The 12,117-nt window shown below is 32.3% G+C and overlaps 1 protein-coding gene across 1 annotated transcript; it reads right to left on the bottom strand.

The window, feature by feature from the left end:
* LOC127092710 (clathrin interactor EPSIN 1) lies at positions 1 to 6,575 on the bottom strand. Its single transcript, XM_051031595.1, has 11 exons — positions 6,362 to 6,575; positions 6,177 to 6,228; positions 4,964 to 5,043; positions 4,766 to 4,844; positions 4,558 to 4,641; positions 4,298 to 4,443; positions 3,943 to 4,197; positions 2,907 to 3,046; positions 2,434 to 2,627; positions 1,248 to 1,626; positions 1 to 484 (listed from the first exon to the last, which is right to left on the bottom strand). The coding sequence occupies exons 1-11, from the start codon at positions 6,400 to 6,402 to the stop codon at positions 258 to 260; spliced, it is 1,677 nt and encodes a 558-aa protein (XP_050887552.1). The 5' UTR covers positions 6,403 to 6,575; the 3' UTR covers positions 1 to 257.
* Positions 6,576 to 12,117: the final 5,542 nt, after the last annotated feature.

Below are 12,117 nucleotides of genomic sequence, written 5' to 3'. Positions count from 1 at the left end.
TTAAAAAGGCCAAGGCAACCATGCATTTTACAACTCAAAGTCGTGTCACCAAATTTTTGGACACTGAAGTATACTGGAACTTGTAATCAACATTAAGATGCACAACAGTAACATGAATCTATAATAATATAATCACAATAGTTTGAAAAATACATATTAACAAAATCCTCCATTCCAAATAGCTCAACAGTCTTGATAATGCCGACACACAAAGAATGAGTGAAATTATGATAGGACGAGTATACAGTTTGTTAATTTTACTTTTGGAACCCACCATATTGATAGTTTTGGCTGCCAAAGTTTGAAAATATGTCGTCTCCAGTTGTTGGCTTTGAAGGAGTGCCACCATACATACCAAGGCCAGATCCTGAACCCATGGCTCTACCCATGTAAAATGTAGCTGGAGGAGGGCCTTTCTCCCTTTCATCTGATCCATCACTCAATCCACCCACAATTCCAACATCTACAAGGGATACTTTTTTGGCTGCAAAATAATATAACATGATTACAGAAGCTTCTACAATAATAGGCATAGACTAGTATAGAGCATTTATTTCATGAGTGCATAGTTTAACTGATGGACTCGTGATTGTGCACATGCATAATTTGTGCACATAATTTAAGTGATTGAATCCCAAAAGGCTAAAACCCTAAAAAGTAAATTATGCTTTGGATGTTCTTAGAAATTTGGATTGGTCCTAACACAACCTTACAAAATTGATTTGTAAAGTAAAGATTGTCCACATTTATAACGTACACACTCAAGCCATCTCCCATTCAAGTAGGGCTCCAAACATACTCTAGTCACGCACACGACTAGACATCCGGGGCGTAATTCAAGTGGCCCTGAAGGAAAAATTTGATGGCAGGCGGCGTAATAGATTTAATTCTAACCTTTACACCTAACACAATGAAAGGTGTTGGAGACTGCAATGAAGGCAACCCAAATGCCGCAATTACATGGCTAGGGGCGGGCCGCAATTACATGGCTAGGGGCGGACCGCAAAAGGCAGAATTCCAACTGATGTAATCATGGATGAAAAGGACCGTGCAATTACAGACTATTTGAAACATGCAGGTACATGATTTTGTGTTTGTGAGTGAGGACATGCAGGTACATGATTTTTTGTGTTTGTGAGTGAAGCGTGCAGGTACAGAGTATATAGCAGTAACTTAACACAGAATATATAACACAGAATATATTATGATTTGAAAAAGCTGTTAAAGTAGTTAGCATAAAAACTTACGAGCAGATATATTGAGATCAATCAACCCACGGCTTAGTGAATCAGCCCAAATGCCAGATTTCAACTGAAAAGCATCTTTTTTAGGTGAAACGTTAGAGTCCACTAAAGATTTAGCACTCGTACTACCATCGGTGATAGCATTAGCTGAGGGCTGTGAAGATACAGTATCAGATTGAGAAGTAAAATCGCCAAAAAGATCAGATCCATCAAAATTATTAAGTGGAACAGAAGCGAAGGGATCAAAAGTGCTGTTAGTCACAGGAGCAGAGTTTTCCGACTTGCTGTCAGGCTGCACAGCCGGTGCAGGAATGGAAAACAAGTCAACTGTTGGTGTAGCTGAAGAAATGGCTGGTTGTGAAGAAAAAAGATCCACTTCTTCCTGTCCATGCAATCAATAAGATACACACAAATGGAATTTAAGCACTGAGTGAAAATGTGAAGAAAGAAGTAAAGCAGGTAAATTCATAATTCTTTCAAAAACTACCAAAGTCAAAACCGAAGTTTTTTCCCCACCAGGTGGTTTTGGCCACATGAATCCAAGAGCAGCATACTATCTTGTCATGAATTAATTCCAATGATAGATCATTTAATTCTAAATCTCTCTCAATGGTTAGGGCTATAGTTTTCCATGGTCTATCCTTTATCTTCAATTACTAGACTATCCCCACCACCACCCTCCATTTAGTCTACTCTCTCTTGTAGTTCTACGAGTCTTCTAAACAAACGTCCAAACTCGTTATTCTCTAATAAGAATAATTTATGATCACAGTTTAATAAGCTGAATAATTTTTCTCACCTGCAATTAATACACTCGTGTGAAAATTTATGCAACATCAATATCTGCCAATGGTGCACCTTGTTCCACCTCATGGTTCTCCCTCCCACACAATTCCAGTATGCTAACTTTTACAGTTAAACCGATTTTAGTCTCAATATTAGTTCAGTTATAATTCATCATAAATAATAGACCAACATTATTTCCATCGATGGAGTAGATTGCAGTCAAACAATTCTATTCAATATTGGCAACATTCATGCTATTGGAGCACCAATGAATGTGGAACCTAGAAGTTTTGAGATAGGACCTACTTAATGGTGAAGATTCATGCCATTAAACATGTGGATGCTTGGTAACTGACATGAAGAAAAAAATGTAACACAAATGTTATAGGCAACGAAGTCTAACCTGTGGTTGAGAACTAGCTCCTTTGTCCGTATGTGGTGGTGCTGATACAAATGCTGCATCTGCAAAGAGATCAACCTCTGACACGTCATTAGTTGCAGGCTTTTCTACAGAAACAGATGTTGGAGCATCCATGAGGTCACCAATCAAATCTTGTCCAAAGAGATCAACCTGGTTTGAGCTCCCAACTGGAGTCTCTGTTGAAAAAAATATTTACAATTTAAAAAGTAACAACTAGTCAATTACAAAATTTGAATTTTCATTATTTTACTTTTCTGGTGGCCCTGGGGTTGTGAAACCTACAGACAAAACATTGAGTTGGGAATGGTGTATGAAAGTTGCAAGTGCACCACACATAAAACAGTAAAATGACCACCATGGTAATTTAAACTCAGCTTAAAAAAATAGCTTAATGCTTCTCTTCAGTGAATTGAATCGACAACTACAATGTTGAAGACTGTGTTCAGAATACTTACTAGTAGATGTTCCTCTAGGATCAAAATCATCAAAGTCATCCTCAGTATTGTTTGCAGTTACACTTGAACTTTGAGAAGGAACTGAACTTGCATTAACAGATGACTTCGATGCTCTAGATGATGTCTTTTCCTTGCTTTTGCTGCAAGGAAGACATTCCGAAATAAGAATACAGGTAACAAAATAGAACGATTGCAGTATGGCAAGGTAGAAACATGTGTCTATCCGCGCATAAGACAAAAAGCAAGTGAAAGTAAAAGGATGGGTCGAGATAAGCATCTCAATTCTCAACCATTAGTCAAATTCCTATACATAATGTTTTCAAAAGTAAAAAAAGCTTGTTGAATTAGGCAACAACGATCAAGGATTAAAGCTGAGTCTGGACATCTATCCTGTGTGAGCATGTAGTAAGTATCATGCTGCCTGTCTTTGACTAGGTACAGATTTATTTCAGCTTTTATATAACTTTAACCCGTTAGAAATCTTTGTTACAGGCACTTCCCAACATTTTAATTGTAATAGATCAATAAGATACATTTTCTTCTCAAGGAAATTGAATCATTAAACCCATAAGAAAATAAAACAGAGCAAATTACAATTAGTGCCCTGCTGATTAATATTATTCAAAGAAATGCTTTTAAGAAGATAATTCATTTTTAAATAACAAGTTTCCTTTATGAAGAACAAGCACTAGTGTCGAAGTTCAAGCCTTTTTTCCCTAACAGTAAAGATAACAATAGTTACTAGGTACTCCAGATTCAAACTTTCCAAGGATTATCTATGGCAATACATTCCAACTACAGTATGGAACTACTGAACAAGCATAAAATACATTTATGAAGATCAAGCACTAGTGTCAAAGTTCAAGATATTTTCCCCTAACAGTAAAGATAAAAATAGTTACTAGGTACTCCAGATTCAAACTTTCCAAGGATTATCTATGGCAATACATTCCAACTACAGTATGGAACTATTGAACAAGCATAATATACATTTACCATTGCTTGCAGACTATATTACTAGTTAGACACACCCCACCTGACAGACCGTGCAGAAGCCTTCTTGAAGGAGTTTTCTTGATCGTTACTTGAGTCACCATAGCGTGATTTTCCTGAGTAATCTTTGTCTACTTTTTCTTCATCGTAGCGCCCCTTGTCTCCGTAGCTATCACTATACCTATCACTGTCTCTTGAACCAAAACCTCCATATTTACTACTGCTCTGGGAACTCCCACTACTAAACGAGGTTGTCCCGGACTTGTATGTGATTCCACTAGATGAAACTCCAACATACCTAAATTAAGCACCCCAAATAAAAACAAAAATATAGTTTGCTGAGAACATAATAGTAGCTTAATCATTATGGGATTGAAATGTTGACAAATTGGACCTACTTGTCACGGTTTGCAGCAGCTTTATTTCTGATTTGACTTATCTTTTCTCTATCATTCAAAAGGGACACAATGTTTTCTGACTTCTTCCTCACATTGAGTCCCACATCCTTCCCACTGGGCTCAACATATTCAAAACTAGAAAGTGCCTTTACCAATCAAAATAAATGATGTTTATGTAAGAAAATGCTCTTATGTTTTACTAATCAGCACTGTTAAGAACTGCAAGACAAACAAGCTAAATACAGGAGAATGGCACTTACAGAGATCTGAAAAGTATGTTCTATAATGTCATCAACTGCACGTTCAGATCCATGTGATACCAAATACTCTATAACAGCTAATGCCTGACATCAAAATAGAAAGAAGTGAGTTGATGTATCAACATCGAATGCACCAAAAAAAAACCTTCCTTTATATCTTATTTAAAGCAATAGTAACACGGTTATAAATATATTTAGGTATTGTTACCTTGTACACATATCGCCAATCCTTCCCGGTTTCACTCAATCTTGTCCAAAGGACATTCATAACTAGCTGACATTCAGTACTGGAAGGTACAGAAGAAGCAATCAACTAACTTACATCAGAAACTTTCTCTATGAAAACCAAAAGAAATTCAAAAATTAAAAAGCAATTCAACAGGAAAAGCAGTAGGTAGATATTTACAATTTTTTGGTAGCTGTTGCAATCTCTGCCAGAGCAGTACCATGGGGACCCCAAGGTTCATCATCAGTTGCATCCAACACCTAAATCATAAAAAGTGGCAGGAAAAAATCAACAAAAGAAATACCAAAGGATTGCATGTTGTGAGGCACTAGCATGGTAATCACTCCACATGTTAAAGTAAAAGAAAAGTAAATCTTCAAAACATTGACATTCTGAATAAATAGAAGGGGAGCCTTGGCACAATGGTTGGAGTTTCTTACATGTAAAACAAAATGAAACCAAAAACATCATTAACATTAACATGTGCAATTCTCTTTTTAAGTAGTATTGATAAAACAACACCAACCAAACCTTATCTCACTAATTGGGGTCGGCTACATGAATCAACTTTCGCTATAATGTTCTATCCAGACCATGCTTCTATCAAAATCGTTAATCTCAAGATCTTTCTTAATAACTTCTCTTATAGTTTTTCTAGATCTTTCTCTACCTCTAACTGTTTGACTCCCCTCCATTTGATGTACTCTCTTTACCACATAATCTACAAGTTTTCTCTCTACATGCTCAAGTCACCTAAGTCTATTTTCCACCCTCTTTTCTACTATAGGTGCTACACCAACACTCTCTCTCTAATACTGTCATTTGAATCTTATCATGTCTAGTCTTACCACACATCCAACGCAACATCCTCCTCTCTGCTACACTTATTTTATTCTCGTGTTGATTCTTAACCGCTCAACATTATGTCCCGTACAACATCGCAGATCTTACTACAGTCAGATCAAATTTTATCTTCAACAAGAGTGGTACCTTTGTGTCACATTATTTTTTTAAGCAGTACCGATATGCTTTGAAATTTTAATATGAATGCATTCCAGAGTTTAACATTTGCAGAGGAAAAATGTATTCTCAAACCAAACAAAGATTCCTAAAGTTTGTGATTGTATGGAAACAAAAACAATCATCAACAAGTTATTCAAAAAATGCTGATAATTTGCTGCCACCGTCAATTCTCAGACACATTTTATTCAAATCAATTTCAGATAAACACAAGAATCCTTATAGAGAAAAATATATAAATTAATTAATAGATACAATTCTTCTACCCTGACAATAGAAAGTCATATCAAATATCAGAATTTCAAAAACACAAAATAATCGCAGGATTTTCAATGAAATCTATGCAAATATTAGCAACGGTTAGAATTTTCACCTTCTGTTCGATCTCCGGAACCTTAAGCACCTTCAGATTTACTTCTCTTTTTCTGTTATCAAGGAATCAATCAAATCAAATAATCACAAAGAACAATAAGAAGATTGAAATATATTTCGAATTCGATCATTTGAAAAAACGAAAATGATAGTGAAAATTGAAATGCGAAAGGATGAATAACATACATTTCTCGAACGGTTTGATCGAAGACTTTCATGAAATCCATGGCGGATCTGCGAAACTAGAGATCGTAGATCTGATCTGAAGGGAAAGGTTATGAAGATGCGTAGTGTTAATTGAAGCAAAATTCGATGGATTCTATTGCGTAGTAGCGACGATTTGAGATCTCTATTTTCCTTTTCTCTCTTTCTTGTTTGGATACAATATTATTGCTCCTTTTTTCCAATTATTTTAATTTAGATTATTTATAAAATATACATTTTAATATATACAAAATTATTATAAATGGTATTTGATATTAATAAATTTGAATCAAATTTTACAACTATAAAAATGAATGCACATTAGTCTTGTATAAAAAGACAAGGTTGAACACTTTAATGGGTGACAAAAATTAGTCATCTACCTATGCTAAGATCCGTGATAAGCGGTTGTAAATTAATTTATTATTTTTTATTAAATTTTAAATATGTTAAAAACTTATTTTAATAAAATATAATTAATAAATTTATATTATAATAATTTATTATAAATTATAATTAAGATAATTAATCACATTTAAAAAGATATATTTTATTACAAAAGAAAAATATATTATTATAAATTAAGATTAACATTGTTTTATTTTGATTTTTATATATTTTTTATATTTATTTTTGATTTAGATATTTAATGTTAAATCGTTAAAAATATCTTTTAATTTTTAGTGTTAAACGAAATTAAAAGTTTATATTCAAATATTTGAGAAATCAAGAATATTAATTATTTATATTTAGTTTATTATTTGATATTATGTGAAAAATATAGTAGTAAAGTATATAGAGGTAATAAAAGATGGTTGCATACACTATTATTTTTTATGATCAACTCATTAACTTTTCTTTAAAAATTGTGTAAGAGTTACTTTAAAATTATAAAGATTTATTTTAAGTGTTATTTTTATTTCTATAATTTTAAGAAAACATAATATTTTATTGTGTTTGGATTCTCGCATCTCTTTCGATTTTAAAATTTAAAATAATTTTCTTAGTTGAAGTAACTATTAGGAGAAAATACACCTATTAGAATAATAGTTGAGTTGTTAGACGATTTTCTATAAGATGAGATCTTTAAGAGAATTCGAACATGTGACATCCAATAGAGTAGAAGTATTGTATTTGACTTTTAGAAGAGTAGAAATGAGTTTTGGAATGTGTCAAATAAAACTATGTGATATCGTGACACATCTTAACTAAAATTATAAACATGAGAATGCATATTTCTGTTTTAATATATTATAATAGATTTACATATTTTTCCTACCATCCACTTCTTATAAAAGTTATGTATTCATAAAGATAATTTGATAGCAAAGGAAGATAAATTGTAACTAAGCTATGAATAGGCTAAATCGATTAACAAATGCCTACTATCTAATCTACATAAATTTAAATTATGTTAGATTTTTTAAATAGAAATGACCTAGACTATAAGCCTATTTGTTAAAAATGTTAAGTCTCATATCATAAAAAAAAATCTTTTAAGTCTATCATACTGACCTTTTTAAATAAATATGAATATTATCATTATATTATATTTTGGACTTTAAATTAAAATACATAAGTAAAACTTAGTTATCTTGGAGGACTTATTAAAATAAGATAAAAACACTTTATGAACAATGTCATAAGTTGTTTTCATAAGTCCTCTTAAATAAATAGTCTCATAAAACTTATGTTAATAAGTAAGTTAAAGTAAATCAATGCAAACATATTTTTAGTTTCATTGATCTTTTAGTTTGTTAGTCTATTTAAACATAATTTGAATTGCTTATTTACATATGTCTAAGATAAAAAGACTTTTATATAGGTTAACATGCTAACCAGACCTTCAAAAATGCCATACTCAGGCAAAAGGATAAGATTACGACAAGTTACATGTCAGACTTAGGCTTCGGTTTTTTTGGTAGTCCAGACTTAAGCATGACAAAACCTAACTCGCCCAATCCATTCCCACCCCTAGTTGTAACTCAGTTTTAGTGAGATGAGTTGAATTATTATATATGGGTGATCCTTTTATTTATATAGTGTTTATAATCATGTGCTATAGTTTGTTGCTATCTTTATTGAGGTCATTGTTGGAATCATGGTAGATAGGTGTTACATGTTTATATACCTAATACCAGATATAGATTGAGGCACATCTTTGAGTCAAACGAGTTTCCTAATATGCATAACAATGCAGTCACCTCGTATTTATGAGAATATTTATATGGTAATATCTTATCTATTGAGATGACGTTGGAGGTAACTTTTATGTCATGTCACCTCATTTAGTCAAAGTAATAATTGGGAAAATCCCAAGTACCATATTGGTTGAATATAGAGCATTGAAAGTGTTTATATAGAGTGACACTCCTCACCTTACAAGTCAAATTTTGTAAGGATGAGTTATGTCAAACTCTATTATGGTATCAGAGCCTATCGATCGGACCATAGACCGCCCACCGTTAATATCCATGCACCAAACCTAAAAAAGTGTTCAGCGTGAGGGAACATATTGGGAAAATCCCAAGTTCCACATTGGTTGGATATAGAGCATTGAAAGTTTTTATATAGAGATAGACCATCACCTTACAAGCCAATTTTGTAAAGATGAGTTAGGTTAAACTCTAATATCATCCACGTCAGGTTTACTCCTTATTAGATTAAGCAACTCGAATATGTCTTCTTTGTGTGGTGTGAGTTTTGTGATGCTCGTTCTTAACATAGAAAAAATATATAGAAAATAAAACCAACATTTTTCTATATATTTTTTATATTTCCCTAGGTTATAATTCCTATTTATATCAACACGAGATAACTGCTTCCCAACGGGTCTTTCTTCCCTGCTTGCCACGTTTTTTTCTGCATGCAAAACTTCTTCAAAAAGTGTTGCCACACGTCCCATGTCTTGGATAATCATCTTCCTCAAGCTCAAACTCATGATTTCTTAAAGAACTAACCAATTCTTCAAGATAAGTGTTATTGAGATCCTTTGATAACTTCATATCAGTTACCATAGGTCTTCAACGCTTAGGTAGACTTCTGATGTTTTTTTTACATGATCAATAGTAGAATACCCTTTGTCCATAACCTTAAGTCCTGCAACGAGAGTCTGAAACCTTGAGAACACGTTCTTAACAATTTCTTCATCCTCCATCTTGAATGCTTCATATTTTTGAATCATTGCAAGAGCTTTGGTTTCCTTAACTTGAGCATTCCCTTCACGCGTTTTTCAGTAGCGTGAATCAACAATGTCTTCAAATCTTAAAGTCTCCTTTATATAGGTAGAGAAAAGATTCGTTGAAGGGTATAATTGGAATACTGAAATGCAATTGTCTCTTTCATAACAGTTTGCATATAAGCGGCAAAATGGTACAATAGTACAGTCCTTAGCCCACAAAATCAGGGTAGTGGAGGAAAGGTGATTTTGTACTGTGTACTATTTTCCTGACGCAGAACCTTTTGATCTTATCTTATAATCTTCAAAGGCTTATGATAAAATGATTTTAAAGCATGCTTATAGGGAACAAGAGACAAGTTGACAGAATATTCATAACCTTTGTCTTCAGAGTCTTGACACAGTTCTTCAGAACCTAATCTTCAGAGTCTTCAGATCTTATTCTTGAAAGTCTTCAGAACTTGAACGCAGAATCTTGAAGGCAGACAAACCTTTAAAAGCTCTAACAATCAAAGTCACAGTCAGAAGCTTTAACATGAACGTTCATCAGAACCGTTGTCTAAGAGATTTCTATAACTTGACAACATTTTGTAAAGCATTTGTATCTTTTCGGAGTCAGAGTGTGTTGATTCCAGAATTTGATAACGTCACACGTCATTGCTTCAGAGTTAGAACATGTTAGCAAAAGCTACACACTAGATGACAAAACCATTAGTGTAAAGATTTGTTCTCTAAGAAATAATGAATTGTTATCATCAAAACAAAAGGCCATATGCAAAATCAAATCTTGTTCTAACAGAGATGTCATCATTTCATCTATCACATGGTGAGATATCTATCACACTAGACGATGTCTCGTGTTTGCTGCATCTCTCGATTAGAGGGAAACTTTTAGATCATGGGAAGATTAATAAATATGATGCACTGAAGTTGATGGTAGACTATCTGGAAGTTAATCCAGAGGCTTCCATGAAGGAGTTTGAAACCACCGAGGGGCTTATGCTAGGTTTCGATTCCTGGATAAGGTGTACATTAATGAGCTACTTAGAGCACATCAAGTAACTAATGATAACGAGCAGGTTGCACAACATAAAACATATGATATGAGAGCATACATGTTGTATTTGGTTGACACTGTCATTTTTATGGACAAGAGTGCCACTTAAGTGGATGTCATCTACCTACAATACTTTGATGACTTTGAGAGGACATATGAGTACAACTGGGGGGCTGCTTTTTTCGTCTACTTGTACTCTAAGTTATCTGAAGGTTGTATGTGGAAGACGAAACATGAGACATGCAACATCATATTATTGACGATATTATTTATTGGTCTTTTAGTGTTTGTTTGTCATTTTCATTATACTTTTGCAACGCCATTTCTAATGATTCATATGTTCCAATACTTTTTCAGACTTGGATCCTCAAACACTTCCCACGCATCCTCAAACACTTTTTCAGACTTGGGTCCTCAAAATTTTAATTAAGTTTAAAAATAAACATAAAAAAATCAATCTGTCATCAAGAAATTCAATGATTTGCTGATTTGTTATCGATTTTTATCGGATCAATTGAAACTATGATTCGATGTCTTTATCAAATTGTTTTCCTCTCCAATTCATAGTCTAACTCACCTGACCAAATAATTTAGATTTTATAACACCCGTTACACATACATAAATTTAAGCCAATATTTATGTATAGATAATTAATTGTCTATTTTTGGAAGTTGACCAAAATCATCCTTTGAAGAATTATGGTTCTGATAAGAGACATGGCTCATGACTTCACTAAGTGATGGATTTCAAGATATTCTCTCAGATGATTCAATGATAGCCCTTTTCTAAGTTTTTAGAGAATTTTTCTATTTGCAGCCCTTTTTCTTTTTCCTCTTTTAACAAATGTACCAAACAATTTATAGTACTTACTTAATAATATGTAATACTACCTATTATACCTTCATTTTTTATTATAAATCATTTAAAAAAAATATTTTATACCATAATATAAGTCATTTTATAATATCAATGAATAATTAATAATATTTTTTCTATTATATCCTTAAATATTTATTATTCTCTCTCTTTTCAATTATATTAATTTGTCTTTTCAATACTATTAATGAAGGACAATTTTATAAGACATTTTATAACTTTTCTTTTTTATACCACAATTATTACATTTCTTAAAAATCAAAAATGATTTATAATAAAAAATATAGGGGTATTATTTATGTGATTGATCAAGATATATAGCAGGTTGAAAATAAAAATGTATTAATTTTATCATAAAGAATTTGAATATATTAATTACAGTACAGATATGGACATTTAATATTTGATTCACATTGTAATTATGAAAATATAATCAATAGCAACTATATTCGTATCAACGATAAATAATTTGATGATTTAGTAAATTTATTAATATACTATTTCTATTTAATATAAAAATAATTCTAATTAAGTAGTTTGATATTTTAGTTTATATATATATATATATATATATATATATATATATATATATATATATATATATATATATATATATCCCAGTTAAT

The sequence above is a fragment of the Lathyrus oleraceus genome, chromosome 6 (assembly GCF_024323335.1).
Source record: "Lathyrus oleraceus cultivar Zhongwan6 chromosome 6, CAAS_Psat_ZW6_1.0, whole genome shotgun sequence".
Classification (NCBI taxonomy): domain Eukaryota; kingdom Viridiplantae; phylum Streptophyta; class Magnoliopsida; order Fabales; family Fabaceae; genus Lathyrus; species Lathyrus oleraceus.
This window is presented reverse-complemented; position numbering and strand designations above follow the sequence as displayed.

Bases quoted from the DNA above. Each gene is read 5' to 3' on its own strand.
- LOC127092710 (XM_051031595.1), bottom strand. From the start codon at position 6,402: ATGGATTTCATGAAAGTCTTCGATCAAACCGTTCGAGAAAT. The intron at 5,044-6,176 runs GTGAAAATTCTA...TTTATGATTTAG, and splicing joins TTCCGGAGATCGAACAGAAG to GTGTTGGATGCAACTGATGA. The intron at 4,845-4,963 runs GTAAATATCTAC...TGTACCTTCCAG, and splicing joins GCAACAGCTACCAAAAAATT to TACTGAATGTCAGCTAGTTA.